General features: G+C 40.4%; 1 protein-coding gene across 2 annotated transcripts in view; it reads right to left on the bottom strand.

The window, feature by feature from the left end:
* The window catches only part of Grk4 (G protein-coupled receptor kinase 4), a 111326-nt gene that overhangs the window by 38103 nt on the left and 51395 nt on the right, over positions 1 to 21828 (bottom strand). For both annotated transcript variants that reach the window (XR_002377918.3, XM_021162143.3), the window contains exons 6-9: positions 12547 to 12639; positions 10987 to 11050; positions 6382 to 6522; positions 2738 to 2928 (exon numbers count right to left, since the gene is read on the bottom strand). Coding sequence is in view for 1 of the 2 variants with exons in the window: in XM_021162143.3 (XP_021017802.1) it covers positions 2738 to 2928; positions 6382 to 6522; positions 10987 to 11050; positions 12547 to 12639 (489 nt within the window). In the remaining variant the exon portion in view is untranslated. The remainder of the gene's footprint in view (positions 1 to 2737; positions 2929 to 6381; positions 6523 to 10986; positions 11051 to 12546; positions 12640 to 21828) is intronic.

Raw genomic sequence — 21828 nt, 5'->3', positions numbered from 1 at the left:
AACCAAAGCTACAGAGTGAGGCCCTATCTCAAACAAAACAAATCTCATCTTTCTAGCATATGGTTTAATAAAAATTTCCAGGTGCCCAAAAACATAAAAACATAAAAAATAAAACATGTTTCCTTGAGGCATACCAGTGTTTAAACAAAAGAGAAGGCCATTTTTAGAAGCTGAAAGTCATTTACCAAACATTTGAAGCACCACTGAAGGTAAGCACTGTGGATACAGAGGGAGAAATGGACTAGCTTCCACGGAAATGCCCCAATCATACCTTCTCTATGGTGCTGCCTAAATGCCAATAAAAGATTAAGAAAATGAGATTCTTCCAGACAACCTAGGAATTCACCTTGAACTTGAAGGCAAGCAGGTGAGTCTCTCTTGAAGTCCCTTGTAAACCCATTTACTCCTGGAATAAACCAGAATCCTATGCCTGCCAGATTTGATCCCCAAATCAATGTGACCTCTAGATAACAGCAAACAAAGCATCTGCAATTTAGATGTGGCGCCTCTGTCTCTGGAAAACCATGGTCAGGACAGTCATTTTTCCCTTGCTCCCTGGCTGAAGGTCAGGGTCTATCAGCTCCTCTGCAGTGCTAGTTGTCTGGTCTGTGGGAAACAAATCTGTTATAAAACATGTAAGACAGAGGAAAAAACGAAAGTCCATCATTATAGAATGAACAAGAGCAGGGACTCTTGAGAAGCTCACAGTCCAGTGTGACCAATTCTAGGTTGAGAGTTGCCCTTCAGAGCACTATAGGGATGCTGGAGGGGCAGCACTCAGGCTGCCAGGAAGAGGATGTGGTGGTTTGAACAAGAATGGCTTCCATAGGCTTATGTATTTGGATGCTTAGTCACCAGGGAGTGGAACTATTTGATGGAAGAATTGGGAGGTATGGTCTTGTTGGAGGAAGTGTGTCACTGGTGGTGGGCTGTGAGATTTCAAAAGCCCATGCCAGGCCTAGACTCTCTCTGCCTCTCGGCCTACAGTACAGAATGAGGTTCTCAGCTACCATTCCAGTGCCAACCTACATGATAATAATGGACTTAGCCTCTGAAAATCTAAGCAGGCCTCTAACTGGGTGCTTTTATTAGTTGCCGTGGTCATTATGTCTCTTCACAGCATTAAAAGAGTGACTAAGAGAAAGAAGCATTTGTGGAATAACTCAGGAAAGATGAGCAGAGGTCCTCATATCAACATGAAGAGGAGTTGCAGTGAAGAAAGCATCCACAGAGGAGGACACTGCCAAGACTGGAGTTATAAAGACTTCTTAAATGTTTTGAAAACCACAAATGTACTTGTATAACAAGGGCTGAAGGAATCGATCTGGGTTATCAGGAAACAAGGCTGGAGAAGTTAGTAAGAAGCTGTTCTCATAAAGGGTCTGAACTGGCGAATAAAGGTCCTATACCAGAGGAAGACACAGTGGGGTCAGATCTGCATTCACACATGCCTTGTTTCACCTTCTGGAAATGCACTGGGGCAGCACAGCAGTAATGGAGACCAACTCAAGCTTCTGTTAGTTGTCTAACAAGAGAAAGACATGGACTAAGCTGTTCACCATGAAAAACAGTGTGAAGTAATGGACAGCTGAATGGGGAAGAAGAAATACACAAGCCACTTTGAAATTTATTTTTAAAGGGCACAAGGTTAGGAATTCTCTTTAGAAGGCTAGGGAGATGGCTCAGTGGTTAAACACATTTGCTGTGCATGAGGTCCTGTGTTTGAATTGAACACCCAAACCCATGGTGATATAGTGTGCATCTATAATCCCAGTGTTCCTATGGTGAGATGAGAGGCAGAGACAAGAGATGCCCAAAAGCCCACAAGCCAGTTTCCCTGATGTACACTGCAGCAAACAAGAAACCCTATCTCACATAAGCTGAGAGGAGGGAACTGACACCCAAACCTGTCCTTTACCTTCATGCATGTGCTTCTGGCAACATGCACACATGTACAAATGCATTCACACACAAACAAATATTTGTTTTAAAGGAAAGAAATTCTCATTAGCGATTGGCTGGCAGGTGAATATCTGAAAGAGAAAACAAAAGTGCCCAGGGAAATTGATCAAAATGAGATTCATTATATTAAAATCCTAGTACCTAGGAGAGATGAATTATTTTCTAATTTTAATATACTGATTGTTTAAGCTAACTCTAGCCAAAAGTTTAATTTTATTTTATTATTTACTTTTTTTGAGATGGGATGTCTCTATGTGAGCCTGGCTGTCCTGGAACTCACTCTGTAGACCAGGCTGGCCAAGAACTCACAGAGATCTGCCTGTCTCTGAATCTCAAAGTGCTGGGATTAAAGGCATGTGCTATCACTGACTTAAATTGATTTTCTTAATGAATTCCAAATTAAAAAGAAGACAGTACACTTGATTCTGTCGTTTTCTTGGAACGTTATGAATGTTTTTCAGAGCTATCAAGTAGATCAGAATTCTGAATACAGGCTTTCTCATGCTCACACTGTCTATTTGATTGACTTAAGGGGAAAAGTTCCCCTTCAAAAAGATAATTTCTTAGAAGAGAAAAGATAAACTAAGAAGGAAACCAAGGTATATTTCTGACTGGCTATGTCCTACAGTTAAAGGGACAATCCCCTCAGAATGCCACCCAAGCATCCCTGTGGTTCCTTTCCCATCCCATGACAGCAAGTATGAGCTGGAGGAAACTCCCAGTGGAAGCCAGGACTTAGGTGAACAGGCTTTAACACAGGTCGCACCATTCTTACCTGTATACAATTCTTTCCCTCTGTAAATCTTCCAAGCCACAGCACAACTCTGCAGCATAGAACACAGCTCTCGGCTCCTCAAAGCCAGGATCACCCAGGTTGTAAATGTGGTACTTCAAATCCCCTCCATTCATTATGGTTAGCACCAAACACAAAGCATCCTTGGTTTCATAAGAGTAGGCTAAACTAACCTAAAAACAACAGCATCATTAAAAAAACAAAACAAAACTACTTGTTCACTACTGACTTACTCTGTTTGCTATCAACAATCCAAATTATCTGTTAGGTTTATAAATAAAACACCAAAACACTATGTGCTTCAGAGAATTTCACACATACATCATATGCCTTTGGATCTTTACTTAGCAAAGATCTTGTGCAGTTCTGCATGGAAATTGAGTAGTTGGATATTGATTTCTCCACACTATGGTCTGACTGTATGACACTAAGAACTTCTAGAGCACCTGCATGCAGTAGTGCTGGCAAGATCTTGCTGTTCCACGCTCCTCTAACATTTGGTGGTATTGATTCTTTTGGTTTGAGCCAGGATGGTTAAGGTATAATGGTTTCTATTGAGGAGTTTTGTTGTTGTTCTTTTACTTTTATGATGCTGAGCCATATCCCCAATCCTTGGTTTTAGAAGACTGGGTCTCAATATGTGACCTAAGTTGGTTTCCAACTGACTATATAGCTAAGGCTAGCCTTGAACTGTCATCCTTGTTATTTGCAATGAACACTCCTCATACTTTTTCATATATTCATTAGTCAGTTGTAGTCTTTTTTGTGAAATATCTTTATGTTTTTGGTTTTGCTTTGCTTTTGAAGAAATGCGTTTTTCCCAGGCTGGATCTGAGCTCCTGGGATCAAGTAATTCTCCTGCTTCAATTTTCTGAGTAGTTGGGATTACAGGTGCACCTGGCCAAAAATAATCTTGCTTCTCCACCTCTTTCTCCTCTTCCTATTAGCTGGACTTAGTGCTTTCTATCTGTCAGGTGGGTATTCTATCACAGAGCTACATCCCCAAACCCTGATAAGATTTGCTCACCTTTCTATTGTCTTGTTTGACAATTCAAAGTGTTTCTCTGCAGAGGGTTGAGAATGAGGAGAGTGGGATGAAGCATCCACAACACCCCTGCTGTACACTTTCATCACCAGCTGACATAAGTTGGACAAGAGTTAAACTGCATGGAATTTCTCATTCATGCTTTAAGAAACCCTTACTCTCTCCCCTTCTGTAAATGAGTATCAATCCCATATACATTTAATGCATATTAAAAATAATCTTGAGAACCATTTATCATGCCAGCCTTTATCTAGGTACCAGGACCCAGTAGAGAACAAGACACCAACAGTTCTGACTTTCTATTCTGTAAACATCACTCTGATACACGGAGTGACTAATGCAGGAGTAGAAGAGGATATTCAAGGATGAGCAGAAGGTGGCCATATTCCAGATAGAGGGCACATCCAGCTCCCAGGCCTGATGGGACATCTTAGGAAACAGGGTGGTGGAGGATGCAGGAGCCTAGTGGCTCAGTGCCTGAGAGGCTGGAACACACGCCGATTTCATTCTCAGTGTAAAGATGATCAGATAAAAGCCTGAGCAGGAAAATGTAGACAATCTAACCCCACAGATTATGATTTCATGGAGAACAGACTGCAATGGGCAAGTGCAGACAGAAATAGAAACTCTGGAGAGGGTGCTGTTGCATAGATGAGGAGGCAGAGGGAAGGACTAGGACTTAAGGGTAGGTCAGACCCTGCCAATGATTCATTATGAACAGGAAAAAAAAAAAACCAGAATAGCAGATAAAATGAAATAAGTCCAGGTTCTTTGAAAGAAGCCAAAAAATACAGAAACAAAACTATGTTGTGTTATAAGCCATAACTACTTATACCCCTCTCATAAAGCTAAATTTGAGGTTTCTATGCTTCAAGACAATACGTGTTTAAACAGCTCTAAGATGAGTGTCACTTCACTCCATGTGAAACTGTCATAGCAAACACACAGACTTAGGCTACTAAATACAGATGCTGGCTATGAAGAGGTGCTGGTTTAGAACATCTGTCTCTACAAAGCAGCTAACCTTGATACCAAGAAATAAATGACTTCAAGGAAATAAATTTTAACACTAAAAATCGTTGTATAACCATTATTCATCCTCTGTCTTAACCAGTCTTCATACTTCAACAGATGCTCCAATGAATACTTAAGTAGGAGTCGGAAGGCTACACACACAGCCTACAACCTGGGATCAGTCCTCTGAGTCACACCAGTCCACTACATCTTCAGTTCTTACCTGCAATTTTGAAAAATCTTTCAAATGAAGAATGGTAGTTGAGAGTCCAGTGGCAAACACTTCAGGAGCAGAAAGAAAGAAAGAAAGAAAGAAAGAGAGAGAGAGAGAGAGAGAGAGAGAGAGAGAGAGAGAGAGAGAGAGAGAGAGAGAGAGAAAGAGAGAAAGAAAGAAAGAAAGGAAGAAAGAGAGAGAGAGAGAGAAAGAAAGAAGGAAAGAAAGAAAGAAAGAAAGAAAGAAAGGAAGGAAGGAAGGAAGGAAGGAAGGAAGGAAGGAAGGAAGGAAGGAAGAAAGAAAGAAAGAAAGAAAGAAAGAAAGAAAGAAAGAAAGAAAGAAAGAAAGAAAGAAAGAAAATCAAAGGATGGAAAAGTGACTTGAGACCAAAGAGGAGAGGAAGCCCACTACAAAAAGAATCTTTAAGTGCAAAGTGATCATGCTGATGGGCCAGAGCTGTTCAACAGGAGGCAGCTGATAATGAGCTTGGCTATCACAAGGGGAAGAAAAAGCACTCATCAGGAATCATCAAGGTGTGAAGAAAACTTGACAGCATGGTATGGCAGACAGCATAAAACTGCTGACAACTCACAAATCAACTGCCATATCCTACCAAGACTAAATAAAAAGGACATCATTACAAAGTGAAATAATTTCCAACAGGGGACAGCAAAACTCCACAAGAACTCAATGAAGAAAAATAACCCCTGCCAGGCGGTGGTGACACACGCCTTTAATCCCAGCACTTGGGAGGCAGAGGCAGGCGGATTTCTGAGTTCGAGGCCAGCCTGGTCTACAGAGTGAGTTCCAGGACAGCCAGGGCTACACAGAGAAACCCTGTCTCGAAAAACAAAAAAAAAAAAAACAAAAAAAAGAAAAATAACCCCTAAATCCATTACTTGAGTCAGAGTTTATAACAGAACTACAGGCCAAAATGCTATGACTCAAACAATATACATGGAAAGACTGTGATGGTTAAGGTTCACTGTCATCTTGACAGGATTTAGAATCACCTAGGAGACAAACCTATGTCTGGGAGGGTGCTTCCAGAAAGATTTAACTGAGCAGGGAAGACCTACACTGAACAGCAGAGGTGACACCCCACAGCCTGTTGTCTCATATTGAGTAAAAGGAGAAAACACGCTGACATAAAAAGTCGTATTTCTGTCTCCTGACTGCAGATGTAAAGTGACCTACCATGTTACACTTGTCATGTCGTGTCTGACATAATAGTCTGTATCCCTTCTCAAACGGTGAGCTAATATAAACCCTTCCTACTTTAGTTGCTTTAGATACACATTTTATCACAGCAGTAAGAAAAGTAACATATTGTGACTAAAATAAGATACTTACTACAAATCTACTATGCAATTTTTCTAAGATTCTTTTTTCATTCAGAGCCATGGCTTCACCTTTCCTCTTCTTTATTCTTTTTTTTTCTAGTTTTTTGCAGGCATACATTTTTCCTGTAGCTCGTACTTGACAGGCACAAACCTAGTTTAAAGGAAGGAAAAGATTTATATATAACTGACATTTTTAGGGTATATGAATAAAACTTTTTTTTCTCTATGATAATCTTCTCTGGTAAAGGCTAGATACCGCATGTGATAAGCCAAGGCCATCTGGGCATTGATAACTAGAAGTTTCCAGCAGGATCTTCCTCAGACGCCCAGTTTCTTGTCACTAGTAGCTACTGGGAATGAAGTGAATGTGTTTTATCAAGATGCAAAGGGAACTTGTTTTTCTTTGTGATAATGCTGAGTCTATTTAAGTATGTCCTGATATGTCTTTAGATTCTTATAAAAGCAAATTTTTAGACTATAAAATTTGAATGACTCTGGGTGTGTTTTGTTTTGTTTTGTTTTGTTTTGTTTTGTTTTGTTTTGTTTTTTCCTAAAAAGTTCAAGGCTGAGTATAATAGCTCCATGTACTTATGAAGCTAAAGCAGGGCCCATCACTCTCCTGCCAAAGATGAGGTCAAGATGGCAACCCAAGATCACACAACTGGCAATGGCAAGCAGGACTTGATCTTAGGCTTGCACAGCTGTGAAGTCCATGATCTTCTCACAGCACTGTGCTGCATTAGGCACCAGTCATCCACCCAAATGTTTTTCACCACGCTTTCCTTAGGACGCTGTACTTGATAGCACTTAAAGAACAAGCAAGAGAACTACTGTTTGCAAAATCAGTAAATCACATCTCCCTTCCAAGCTCACTGGGACAGGGAGGTGTTAATGCTAGGAGCTGAGGCCGACAGGGAGCTATAACTAACCCTGCACTTACTCAGGAAGGCTCCTGTTGTATAAATTATTCAATCCAGACCTGGGGTTTCTACTCCACTTTAGACCATTTAGTTCCCAGATAAAAGACACACACAACCTTTATATTTACAATAAACCTTAATCAGCACAAGAGCTGGGTCAATATCTATCTTCTAAGCTATTAGAATCTACTTTCCTATGGGTAACTCCAAATTATTTATTGTTACTTATTATGTTTCAACTGGGCTGCTCTTAAATCCAATTGGCCAGCCCTTGGGGCCACATTTTTATGGCTCACCTAACCCATGGCAGTTTCTCCTTCCTCTTTTGCCACACCACCTCCAGTAGGATCTGTGTGACAAGTTCTACAAACTGAGGCGATTGACCTTAAACAGGGAGTCCTCCTGGAACCGGTTGTGGAACTCTTCGACAGAGAAAAAATATTGAGCCATAGTTCTCATGGCAATCTATCTGTTTTGTTTTCTCTTATTCCTTTTCTTATTTCCATGTTCCTGGTAGCCTAGACCAAGATCTTAAGCGAGAATAATGGGTAAGAAACCATCCCTAGAGATGGGGTCACTAACATGATCTTATCCCCAGGGAAACCAACGTTTTACTTTCTAAATCATTTACAAAACTATTATGATAAAAACTTCCCAACAATAAAATTTCATAAGGCTACACGTGTATCATCAGGAGTAGATTTTGGTATATGGTAAAGAAAGCCTTAACTAGAAAGAATTAAAATAGTTTAAATTTATACATTGAAGATTTATAAAAAATCAGGCACTAGATGTTAAATAATAATTGACCATGGGGCTGGAAAGTTAGTTAAGCAGTTAAGAGCACTGACCATTAAAGATTTATTAACCTGCACCTGGAAATATCCCACTAGCCTTGGATGACAGCCCCCACTGAATACATCCTTTTAGAATTGTTATATTTTGATGACTTATATTAATAATGATGTTACCTGTTCTGTTTGTGATTCACTGAATACATAGTTTCAGAGTTGTAATACTTGGATGATTTTTGTGCTTTACTGTGCCAAATGATTTCTGTTGGTATCTGTGATTGTTTCACTGGATATAGTTTCTAAGAAATGTAATATTTGGTTTTTTAATGTATAAAACCCCCTGCTTGAGAGCTGCAGAATACACTCTGATTCAAACTGCCTCTGTGTTTGTTTCTGTTTGTCACTGCCGAATCCTTACCCACCTAGCTTCAAGGACCCTCATTCCAGGGACCCCCATACCCAACTGGGGTGGTCTGTGGTACTCTTTAACCTTCTCCCCTTCATGATTCTCCTCTGACCCCAAGCCTGGGAAACCTAAACTCCACCTATGTCTCCTTTGCCCAGCTATTGGCTGTTGGTATCTTTATTACCAATCAGAAATAACTTGGGGGGCAGGGTCACATATCTGCATGCAGACTCTAGGTTTTGGGGGCTCACACTTAGCATTACAATAGACAGCAAGAACAAACCTCTACAGGCTCCCTCTGACTGACACTCAGAGTAGAAACAGACCACACTCAGTTCTCCAGGCTTGTCTTAGAGCCTAAAATACCCACAAAAAGCCTGCAAAGAGCTACCACAGATAACTCATCCATCTAATCTTTTGTTTGAAAACCCAAGTAAACATATACAAAAATAATCTATATCATCTTTCACAATGATTAAAATGCTCATATGATCCTACTGAATCAATCTTAAATCATGTATGTGATTATAATTAGAATTTCATTTCTTTTAAACATGAGTCCCAGCTCCCGAAAACTTTTCCTCTGTTCCTTGACAAAATCTAAAGCTTTGTATATGGAGATCAAGAACAACAAGCATGAGCTGAAGAGAGGAAAGTATATAGTCTAGAACACATTCCACAGAGGTTGCTTACAGACCATCCTCATGAAGGGCTTAAAACAGTGTTGGATGAATTGGCCAAATACTAGTCTATAAGTTGTACAAGTCTCCAGCTATGTAAGGGGTGCACCTCCAACAAGAAGTCATGACAGTTCTGACCCACTTCCTTCACCTCAGTATGTAAATGGCTAACAGAGCTCACCTGAGCACAGTAACTCTGAAGCTGGTTTCCCAATTTTGAAGCAATGCTGGTAGATTCTGCTTTTATTTAAAATTAGAATTCAAGAGAATGTATGATTTAATTCACATCTGGGCAGTGTAAACTGACTCTGTTTTTAAAAAGTGTAAGTCCCTAATAGCATGCCTGTCTCATGTGGACTTGGAAATCCATAGATTGAATATGATCACTACAGATAATGGGACAACTAAAATCTCTTTAAATGATCACAACAGAACTGTGTGCTATTCTCTGTCTAGCTGCTACAGATGACCTGTATCCAGGACAACCATTGTATTTAAAACATACCCCTCAAATCTGTGTGATACTTCCCTAGGATTTTCTAAATTCGTACATTTTAAAATACTCCTTTAAAGGTGTTGGGGATCATACTCAGGCCATGCATATGCGAGATAAGCCCGATACTATGTTCTATATCCCTAGATCCAAACACATTTTTTTCTCAGACAGGGACTCACTATGTAATCTAGGCTAGTCTAGAACTTGCTATCTTCATAACTCAGCTTCCCAATTACAGGCATACACCATCACGAGAGGCCATGAACACCTTTTGGTGCAGGGATAAGGTACATCTCTACCTATACTGATTAGTTTCTTTTTCTTTCCCCTTTTTTTGGAGTTTGTCTTTGATATGTTATTTCTTTTTTTTATTAGATATTTTCTTTATTTACATTTCAAATGTTAGCTCCTTTTCTAGTTTCCCCTCCAAAATCATCAATTTGACACAACCTAGAGCTTAGAATAGGAAATTTCAATTGAGAAATAGCCTCTATCAGATTGCCCTGGGGCATGTCTGTGAGCTATTTTCTTGGTTGTTAAGTATAGAAGAGAGTCCAGCCACCCTGTGGGCCTGGGTTATATAAGAAAGCTGGTTTAGCATGACCCAGAGGAAGAAAGCCAATAAGCAGCATTCATCATGGTGCTGCTTCAAACTCCTGCTTGAATTCATGCTGTGGCCTTCTTTGATGATAGATGGAGACTTCAAAGTATAAGACAAACAAATCCTTTCCTCCATGAGGTTCTTTTGGTCAGAGTGTTTTATCACAGCACTAGAATGCAAACGACGACAATGTCAAAACACAGCAAAGTTAAATGAGCATATTTGACAATGTCGTCTGGTTAGATTCAATGGCATGTGTTTATTTGTGGTCCCAGCTTGCTGAGGCACTAGAAGTTCTAGAATCCAGAACCTAATTTGGATAAGCCGGTGAGACTTCACCTCTTTAAATATAAGTAGTACTCTATGCAACATAAACTTTAGAGGTAGTCCTGATTAACAGAAATTTCACAAATTTTTCAGTCTGGACAAACTGCCTAGCTTGAATATCAACAATGAAAAGATAGCTTCTGTCAGACTGGAAAGTAGAAGGTGAAGTAACAAAATAAGAAGTTTGTTATGTTGTTGTTCTAAAGCTAAAAGCCAAGTATATTTTGTTCAAAGATCCATCTTCATTTCAAGTTGCCTGAAACTATTCTCAAAATGCACAATAAGGAGATAAGTGTATTGGCAAAGTTGATACATTACCTGGACTCCTGAGCATGGATGGCCAGCTATCTCTCTAAAAGAATTACTGCCGTAACTGGCATAGGTTACTCACCTCTCCAAATCCGCCTTTTCCTAGAACTCTATATTGTCTGAATGTGTTCTTTGTTATTGGACGCCTAACCAATTAAAAAAAAAGTTTCAGATGTCATATTGCACTTGTATTACAAAATAGAAAAGCCTACCTAAAGCTGGTGTTAACTCTATCTGTTGGCCCATATTGCCTAAAACAGAGTGCCTGAGATGAAGGTGTCTATGTTCAGACATCATGGCTCTCAACTCTTCATTCAAGAAATAAGTACATTTAAAATTTATTAAAGACACTGACACAAATACAGAACAGCTCACTTATCCTGCATAATTTAAGATAAGTATGCAAGCAGCCCATTCTAGGAAATATATATGTTTACAGATCATGGAACAACCTTCTTTTTCAAGGAAAAATCTTTGGCATATTTTCCAACCTGTCAAAAGGTTGCCGAAGAAAACTATATAAATATAGCACACTTTTCTTTATATAAAGTACCTCAAAATGTCACCTCTCAAAAAGAAATGTGTGTGGTGGGGGGCAGGATGGCACACACCTTTAATCCCAGTACTCAGGATGCAGAGGCAAGCAGATCTGTTTAAGGTCAGCCTGGTCTACACAGCAAGTTAGAGACCAACCAGACTATATGATGAAAGTTCATCTCAAAAATGGGGGTGAGGAGTCAGATGTCAATTATTAGTGGTAATTTACAATAGTCAATAATCATTTTAGAAATAGTAATCACAATTGTACTGATAGCAACTGATGCTTTTATGGCACTTCTTTTGTGCACCAATCCCTGGATTAAGCATTGTACATGCATCTCCCAGCAAGAGTCAAGCAGTATAGAGTTTTGTGGATATCTGAATAAAAATGGCCCCCAGAGGCTCATAGGAGTAGCATTACTGAGGGGTGTGGCTTTGCTGAAGGAGGTGCCGTCTTAATGGAGAAAATGTCCCATTGGAAACGGGCTTTGGGTTTTCAGAAGCCCAAGGCAGGCTCAGAGTCATTCTGTCTTCCTGTTGCCTGCCCATATGTATGTAGAACTGTCAGCTACCTCTCTGGCACCATGTCTGCTCATGCACCACCATGACAATAATGGACTAAATCTCTGAACTGTAAGCCAACCCCAATTAAATGTCTTCCTTTATAAGAGCTGCCATGGTCATATCTATCTCTTGGCAGCAATAGAAACCCTAACTAAGACAGGGGTATAAGTATATCTGTACGGAAAAAGGAGCTATAGCTCACAGTGGTTAAGTCACTTCCCTAATGCCACATAGCTAGCAAGAATTTGAACAGAGGCTTAGACTGTGAAGTTTCAACCACTGCATTGTATTACTGTAAAGCCAAATGTTTTATTTTCTAACCATGTACCATGAGCATGAACTAGCATTTTAAAGAGAAAGAATGAAGTCTACTGAATCAGAAGCAATTATATAATATTCTACCTATGAAAAATTTCTATGTAAAATAATATGTACAACCAAGATTTCAAGTAGTATTGTAATGGGTAGAAAAGTTAACATCAAATAGTATGCATTGTGAAAAGTTATTACTTTCAGTTACTATTAAATTAAAACCTACCTTTCTAGCCATTTCCATTGTAAAAATCGATTAAAGTAGGTACTTTCTTGGTATTCTTCAAATGGTGTTTCACTCAAATACTTAGAGACAATTCTAGAAAATATTTTAAACAATTATATATTTATCATGTAGAAATTATAACAGCGAGGGTCACAGTTAAGAAACAGTCAGTGAGAAAGTTGACCCAATTCAGTATACAGAATTTGCTATTATGGAAGTCCATAGATTCCAATGATATCAGTGAACATATAAAAATGTTTAAAGAAATGGACTCCCTTTACTTTCTAAAAGTCAGAAGTGTTTTATGTATATGGACATAAAACAAATAATAACTCATTAATGGGGCCAGTAAACTTGTTCAGTCAGTAGAGTGCCTTCTTTTCAGACATGAGGACTTAAGTTTGGGTCCTCAGAATCCACATAAAAAGCCAGGCTTGGTTGTGTATACCTGAAATCCCAACACTTGGGAGGTAGAGACAAGAGGATCAGGAATTCATGGATAGCTTTGACATAGTTAGATCAAGGTTAGTGTAGGTTACCTGATAACCTCACTCAAAAGCTAGATGTTGCAGTCTTAGCTTAGGAGAATGTGTAGTGGAGTGAAGACCAAAAGATACTGAGGGGTTTGCTAGCCAGTCCAGCCCAAACAGTCAGGTCCATATTCAAGGAGAGACTCTGCATCAAAAAACTTAGATGGAGCACAATTGAAGAAAACAATTTTGACCTTTGGTATCCACATGTACACATACATACAAATACCTACATCTACTCACACATACACACATACACACACACACAAGAATATAGGAACAGGAAGATAATAGTTTAAAAGGCATTTGAGGTATGTGCACATGTGCACTGTATGAAAAAGTCAACATTTACCAACAAAACTAAAGTCTTTTAAATGTATAGTAATAGTTCTATGGTAGACAATAATAATCTATGGTATGTTACACCATCTTTCTTTTAAATGTACACCTAATAAATTACTTGATGCTATACATCTGTCTGTGTGTATGTATTGTATGTGTGTACAATATGTGCATGTGTATGTAGTACATTGATTCAGACTCTTGGAATACACTTGTCTTCACCTCCCATCACACCTCTCACCCCACCCTCGATGCTGGGGTTATAGGCACAAGTAGTCATATTGGGCTTTTATATGAGTATAGGAAAATTGAACTCAGGTCCTCTTGCTTTAACAGCAAACTGTCTTACCAACTGAGCAATCTCCCTATACTACATATTTCTTGGAGAAACTGTATGAAATTATCCCTGTCCCTTGGATCTTATTTATAACTCTATTACAGAATAATAAAATTCTTACTTGGGGGTCTGGGGATATGGTTCAGTAATAAAGTGCTGACAAATGTGTGACACTCTGTGTTCAATCCCTAACGCCACAGAAACATAACAAAGGCAGGTGCACTACTTTTAAGAGAGCAGGGCAGACAGAGAACAAGCCACAAGCTGTACAGCCTTCCTTTGCAGGTAGAGAGATTTGAAGTCTTCTGAAGGGGAGGTATGGGTTGAGCATTAGAAAAGTTACCCAGATATTGCAAACTAGAAAGTACTCAAGCACAGACAAAGTCCAAATGGAAAAATACTGTGGAATCTTTGTGGAATTGGTAGTAGAAACTTAAAAGGCTTTGGAAATTCTCCCGCTATTTCTACTGAGTTTTAGAATCTCAGCCAGTCTCAGGATTTCTGTTTTACTTTATTCTATTTTTTAAATAATGTAATTCATATGTCCTTACTTTTAAACATCGTTTGTTTGTTTTATTCCCCTCCTGGCCCATCCTCTGACTGTTTCATATACCATACCTCCTCCACTCCCCCCTGTCTCCATGAGGATGTCACCATCTTCCATCCTCCACCAAACTCCAGACCTCTAAACTCCATGGGGCCTCCAGTCACTTGAGGGTTAGGGGCATCTTCTCTGACTAAATCCAGACCTGGAAGTCCTCTGCTGTATATGTGCTGGCCTCATATTAGCTGGTGTATGCTGCCTGGTTGGTGGTCCAGTGTCTGAGAGATCTTGGGGTCCAGGTTAATTGAGACTGCTGGTCCTCCTACAGAGTTGATCTCCTCCCAAGTTATTCCAGCTTTCCCCTAATTCAACCACAGGGTCAGCTGCTTCTATTCACTGGTTGGGTGCAAATATGTGCATCTGACTCAGCTGCTTGTTGGGTCTTTTAGAGGCCAGTCATCATACGTCCCTTTTTGTGAGCACTGCATAGCCTCAGTAATAGTGTCAGGTCTTGGGGCCTCTCCTTGAGCTGGATCCCACTTTGGGCCTATTGCTGGACATTTTTTTCCTCAGGCTCCTCTCCATTTCCATCCCTGCAGTTCTTTCAGACAGGAACAATTATAGGTCAGAGTTTTGACTGTGGGATGACAACCCCACCCCTCACTTGATGTCCTGCCTTTCTGCTTGAGGTGGGCTCTGTAAGTTCCCTCTCTCCAATGCAGGACATTTCATCTAAGGTTCCTCCCTTTGAATCCTGAGAGTCTCTCACCTCCCAGGTCTCTGGTACATTCTGGACGGTTCCTCTAACCTCCTACCTCCTGAGGTTGCCTGTTTCCATTCTTTCTGCTGGCCCTCAGGGTTTCAGTCCTTTCCCCCAATCCAATACCAGATGATGTTCCCCTCTTTCCCCTATCTCCTTTCCCTCCCAGGTCCTTCCCTCTCTCCCCCTTGTGGTTGCTTTCTTCCCCCTCCCAAGTGGGACTGAGGCATCCTCACTAGGGCACTTCAGTTTGTTGAGCTTTTTGAGTTCTATGGACTGCATCTTGGGTATTCTGTACCTTTTTTTTGGGGGGGGGCTAGTATCCACTTATTAGTGAGTACATACCATGCATGTCCTTTTGGGTATGAATTACCTCACTCAGGATGATGATATTTTCTAGTTCCACCCATTTGCCTGCAAAAAATCAAGATGTCCGCGTTCTTAATAGCTGAGTAGTGCTCTACTGTGTAAATGAACCACATTTTCTGTATCCATTCTTCTGATGTGGGACATCTGGATTGTTTCCAGCTTCTGGCTATCACAAATAAGGCTGCTATGAACATAGTGGAACATGTGCCCCTGTGGCATGGTGGGGCATCTTTTGGGTATATTCCCAAGAATGGTATTGCTGGGTGTACTGGATAGTTTTGTGTCAACTTGACACAGCTGGAGTTATCACAGAGAAAGGAGCTTCAGTTGAGGAAATGCCTCCATGAGATCCAACTGTAAGACATTTTCTCAATTAGTGGTCAAGGGGGAAAGGCCCCTTGTGGGTGGGACCATCTCTGGGCTGGTAGTCTTGGGTTCTATAAGAGAGCAGGCTGAGCAAGCCAGGTGAGACAAGCCAGTAAGGAACATCCCTCCATGGCCTCTGCATCAGCTCCTGCTTCCTGACCTGCTTGAGTTCCAGTCCTGACTTCCTTGGTGATGAACAGCAGTATGGAAGTGTAAGGGGAATAAACCCTTTCCTCCCCAACTTGCTTCTTGGTCATGATGTTTGTGCAGGAATAGAAACCCTGACTAAGACACTGGGTCTTCAGGTAGATCTATTTCCAATTTTCTGAGGAACCTCCAGATTGATTTCCAGAGTTGTTGTACCAGTTTGCAATCCCAGAAGCAATGGAGGAGTGTTCCCCTTTCCCCACATCCTTGCCAGCATCTGCTGTCGCCTAAGGTTTTGATCTTAGCCATTCTGGTTGGTGTAAGGTAGAATCTCAGGGTCATTTTGATTTGCATTTCTCTGATCACTAAGGACTTTGAACATTTCTTTAGGTGCTTCTCAGCCTAAAGAAGATTCCTCTGCTGTGAATTCTCCATTTAGTTCTATACCCGATTTTTTATTGGGATGTATGATTTTTTGGAGGTTAGCTTCTTGAGTTCTTTATATATTTTGGATATTAGCCCTCTATTGGATGTGGGGTTAGTGAAGATTTTTTCCCAATCTGTAGGTTGCTGATTTGTCTTATTGGCTATGTCTTTTGCCTTACAGAAGTTTTCTAGTTTCATGAGGTCCCATTTACCAATTCTTGATCTTTGAGTGTGCATCTTTGGAGTTCTGTTGAGAAAATTTCCCCCTGTGCCAATGAGTTCAAGGTTCTTTCCCACTTTCTCTTCTATTAGATTCAGTGTATCTTGTTTTATGTTAAGGTCCCTGCTCCACTTGGACTTGAGCTTTGTGCAAGGTGACAAAAATGGGTCTATTTTCATTTTCCTACATATCAAAATCCAGTTAGAACAGTGCCATTTGTTGAAGATGCTTTCTTTTTTTTTCCATTGTATATTTTTGGCTTCTTTGTCAAAGACCAAGTGTCCATAGGTGTGTAATTTTATTTATTGGTCTTCAATTCTATTTCATTGATTAACATGTCTGTCTCTGTACTAATATCATCCATTTTTTATCACTCTTGCCCTGTAGTAAAGATTTATTTATTTACTTCATGTATGTGACATTGTACTCTCTTCAGACACACCAGAAAAGGGCATTGGATCCTCATTACAGGTGGTTGTGAGCCATCATGTGGTTGCTGGGAATTGAACTCAGGACCTCTGGAAGAGCAGTTAGTGCTCTTTATTGCTGAGCCATCTCTCCAGCCCTCAAATGTCCTTGATAATGAAGACCCCTAAGGTTACAGTAGCCTTCACAGGGATGTACACTTGTCAATGTGTATCTAGCACTAAGACATGGTATGCTTTTCTGAAACTTCCTTTATGAGAAGAGAGGAGGGTTCCCAGACATAGGAAATACAATATTATTTTTCCTCAAAGGTAGTATGGAATGACTGGACAGTAGTTGTATACACCTTTAATTCTAGCACTTAGGAGGCAGAAGAAGGATCTCCTGTGAGTTTGAAGCTAGCCTGGTCTACAGAGTAAGTTCTAGGACAGCCAGAGCTATACAGAGAAACACTGTCTCAAAAAAAAAAAGGTAGTGGAATTTCTGTGTCTTGTAACCCACATTTTCAGAAGGAGGAAGGGATATAAATGGTGTCCTCACACTTTCAGTAGGAATACTCCCCTGGAAGCTCTCTAGATCAGCCCTTGTTGTCCATTAGGGCAGGGAGGACTGTTCTATCTCTAGGGTGCTATCCTCAGATGTCACCTGTCTCATGACTGGACTCTTTGCAAAAATTGCACAAACCACTTGATGTGTGTCCTTGGGGAATATGTCCATGTGAGGATGTTGGCTGATCTGTCCTCAACATAACTCTTATATGTAAGATGCAGCAGGAAAGTCACAAGGATAATAGAGAAATCAAGATTGCCAGAACACCTACTTGGGCAAGTCCTGCCTTAGCCATTCAGAAGTATGGGGCCTGAGGTAAGTTAGCCAACTTCTATGGCCTTGGTTTCTCATTTGGTAAATCATGCCCAGAAGGGACAAATGGGATAATATCTGCAAAGTATCTAATTTGCAGTTGCCACTACTACTACATGTCTCTTTGTACATATGTGACAGGAAGAGTCCATGACTCATCCTGAGTAGAGGAATTTAAAAGACAATAAATTCCAGGCCCCTCCTTGTGTCTCTAAAATCAAGCAAAGGAAAATTTTTTTATGATTAACCACAATGTCCTAGGACTATAGTGAACAGAGATACAAGACCATGTCTGTTTGTCTGCCATACTAGAGAAGAAACCAAACGGAACCAACATCTTTTTGAAAAAAAGTTCAAGCAGTGGTTGGAGACTTATTCCATGGTAGAACACTTGTCTAGCATGTGAAAAGCCTTGTGTTTGGTCCTCAGCTATAGGAGGTGGAGAGGAGACAAACCGAAAGAAGAAAAAGGGAAGGAGTAAGGAGAAAGAAAAAAGGAGAAGAAAAAAGGAGGAAGAGGAGAAGGACACTACTCCAGGCATGTGCAAATATACACACACACACATATATTCACACACACACATACAAATATTTTCTTTTATTTTTGAGATTATAATTACATCATTTCTCCCTTCCCTTTCTTCCCCTATCCTAAACAAACCTTCTCATATAGCCCTCTTTGTTGTTTTTCAAAAATATGTACTTATGCTTATGTATAAATATATTTATATGTTAGACACATAAGTACAATCTGCTCAGTCTATATACCATTACTTATATGTATATTTTCACAGCTGACCACTTGGTATTGGTGTGCTCTTCTACAGAATGTTTCTCCCATTCTAAGCATTCCTTAATTGGCTGTAGTTCTTGGTATAGGGTTGAAGCCCACGGATTTCCTCTGTCCACATCAGCATGTCTATTGTTGTTGTCTTTGTTCATAAATATTTTTAAAAGAAATTCAATTCACTAGAACACCAGGAATATGAATATTGAGTGAGAACAAGAAAAAGATGACAAAATTAAAAATCTTGCTGGGAATAATGGCACACAGCTTTAATCCAAGCGCTCAGTAGGTAGAACCAGATGGATCTCTGTGAGTTCAAGGCTAGCTTGGTCTATACAGTGTGTTTTATGCCAGACAGAATTACACATTAAGACTTTGTCTCGAGCCGGGCGTGGTGGCGCACGCCTTTAATCCCAGCACTCGGGAGGCAGAGGCAGGCAGATTTCTGAGTTCGAGGCCAGCCTGGTCTACAAAGTGAGTTCCAGGACAGCCAGGGCTACACAGAGAAACCCTGTCTCGAAAAACCAAAAAAAAAAAAAGACTTTGTCTCAAAAAAATTGTTGTACAGAGAAAAGTCTATTCTAATATCATAGCTGGCTAGAAAAGCAGCGGCAGAAACCATTCATTCATCTGTGGACATAGGATTGCTAACTGAGTTTCTCACTGAAGGGAATAAATATCTCCTCAGCGTGCAGAGTGCCTATACCTCAAGAGGCAGCCTGAGCAGATGGGGAGCCTTGACTTTTTTGAATTTTTATTCTTCTCTCATACATTCAGACTGCAGTTTCCCCTCCCTCCACTCCTCTCAGTCCCTTCCAAAACTTACCTCTTCCCCCTATGAACTCTTTCTCTGACCCCCCCACCCTATCAAAAAAAAAAAAAAAAAGAAAGAAGAGAGAGAAAATAGCAAGCCTCTCAGGGGTATCTATCAAACATGGCCTAACAAGATACAAAAAGACTGGGCACTTACATCACGATTGGACATGGGAACCCAACACTAAGCTGCACAACCATAAGGTATATGCAGAGGACCTAGCTCAGACCACACATGGTCTTTTTGTCACTTTGATTTCTGTGAGCCCCTATGAGCCCTGCTTAATTGATTCTTTGGCCCATGTTCTCGTGGTGTCCTCAAACCCTCTGGCTCCTACAATCTTTCCTCTATTCTGCAGTATTCACTGTGGGTCTCTGCATCTGCTCCCATCAGTTGCTGTATGATGCCTCTATGATGACAATTGGGCTACCACCAATCTATAAGTATAGTAGAATATCATTTTCATTGTCCCCCACCAGTAATGTTTGGTTCTATCCTGGATCTCTGGGCTGTGTTGCCTCTGGTTCCTGGCCATCCAGAGAGTGCCAGGTATGAGCTACCTCTTGTAGCATAGGCCATAAGTTGGACTAGTCATGGACTGGCCATTCCCACAAGTCCTGTGCCACCATTGCCCCAGCATGTCTTGCAGACAGGACAGATTGTAGGTCAAAGGTTTGGTGGCTGGGTTTATGTCCAAGTCCCACTGCTCAGAGCCTTGCCTAACTATAGAAGATGGTCAGTTCTCCCATTACTTCAGATCCCCCATTATTAGGAGGCTTCTCTAGAGTCACTCTCATGGATTCCATGGAGATTCCACTGCACTATATTTCTAAATCACTCCCACAACTGTCCCCCAATTCCAGTTTTCTTTCCCAATACTCTTTCCCTCTGTCTCCAACTCCCACACCCTGCCTGATCCCTCCTGTTCCTATCACCACCCATCCACAAAGAACCTTGACATTTTACTATAAACACCAGCAATACTATTAAATTACAGGTTTCAGATCAGGTCCCACTACAGTGCAGTTGCATATCCCACAAAGCCACTCTCTATCTCTTGCAAGTGGTTCAAGGCTGTCTACTGTGTAAGGGATACATCCAAAGATCTAGTACAGAGAAATCATGGCTTATTGATTGAATAAATAAATGAGAGAATTCAACTCTCTTTAGTGGTCTCATATCCTGCTTACAATATCAAGATAGACCAAAATAAGATAAGGAGATTGAAATTTTTCTTGGGCTTTAAATTTAAAAATGTATAAGAAAGGTCTTTAAAAGGCTCTTTGGGCTCACCATCATATGTGTAGTCTGTCACTAACAGAAAACCCTACATGACATGACTATCCCAGCATGAGTCAAAAGTTCTTACACTTGTTTCCATGTCTACTGAAAATAGTTCATCCTTCTGAACTGACTACCCTTCTCATTTCTGCCCCTGACTTATGGCCTGTCTCTAGCACTGGAATATGGCTTCTTTAACAGTACTTTCCAGTACATGCAGTTTAGTGTCTGTATCTTCCCTCTATCAACATAGTTCTAATGAAGGTGACAAAGGCCTCCTCCAATGGTAGAGGAAGTGAAGAGCTACCATTGAGTTAAAGAATGTCAGGGATGAAGAGATGGAAATGTCTATAGTCTCTCTTCATTTAATTCATTCTTCTTTGCCACAGGACCTACATCTTATCATTCCTAAACCCCAAGTCCAGTCTCTCTGCCTCTCAGGTGACAATGGTTATTAAACTATTTATTCCTCAACTTTGATTATTCAGTCACACCTCAACCCCCCAAAAGTCTGTGGAATCTACCATTGCCCCCCAGCCTCCTAATTATCTCTAAAGCCTACTCTTGACCTTCATTACTGTATAGTCAGGGTTCTCTACAGAAACAGAACTAATGGAATGAATATATGGGAAATATTAAAATGGCTATAAACTTGTGGTCTAGCTAGTTCAACAATGGCTGTCTACCAATGGAAAATCAAGAATTCAGTAGTTGTTCAGTCCAGGAGGCTGGATGTCTCAGCTGGTCTTCAGCATACACTGGAATACCAAAGAAATAGGCTCTAATGTAAAGAAATACACTTAGTAGAAAGAGTGAGAGCAAATAGGCAAAAATCAAGAGCTTCCTTCTTCCATGTTTATACATAGGCCAGAAGGTATTGCCCAGATTTAAGGTGGATCTTCTCACCTCAAAAGATCTGGATTTGGTGTAACTCTTCCTATTTCTTTTTTTTTCCAAAGCAGCAGTTAATTTTAATGACCATGTAGTTGTCAGTGTCAATCATTATAACTGATTTTACTATCATTCAAAAATCAGCAATTTAAGAACCCTGTGTAGTCTTTCAAATTGGCCAG

Source organism: Mus caroli, unplaced genomic scaffold (assembly GCF_978045245.1).
Source record: "Mus caroli unplaced genomic scaffold, Mus_caroli_1 scaffold_4, whole genome shotgun sequence".
NCBI lineage: Eukaryota > Metazoa > Chordata > Mammalia > Rodentia > Muridae > Mus > Mus caroli.
This window is presented reverse-complemented; position numbering and strand designations above follow the sequence as displayed.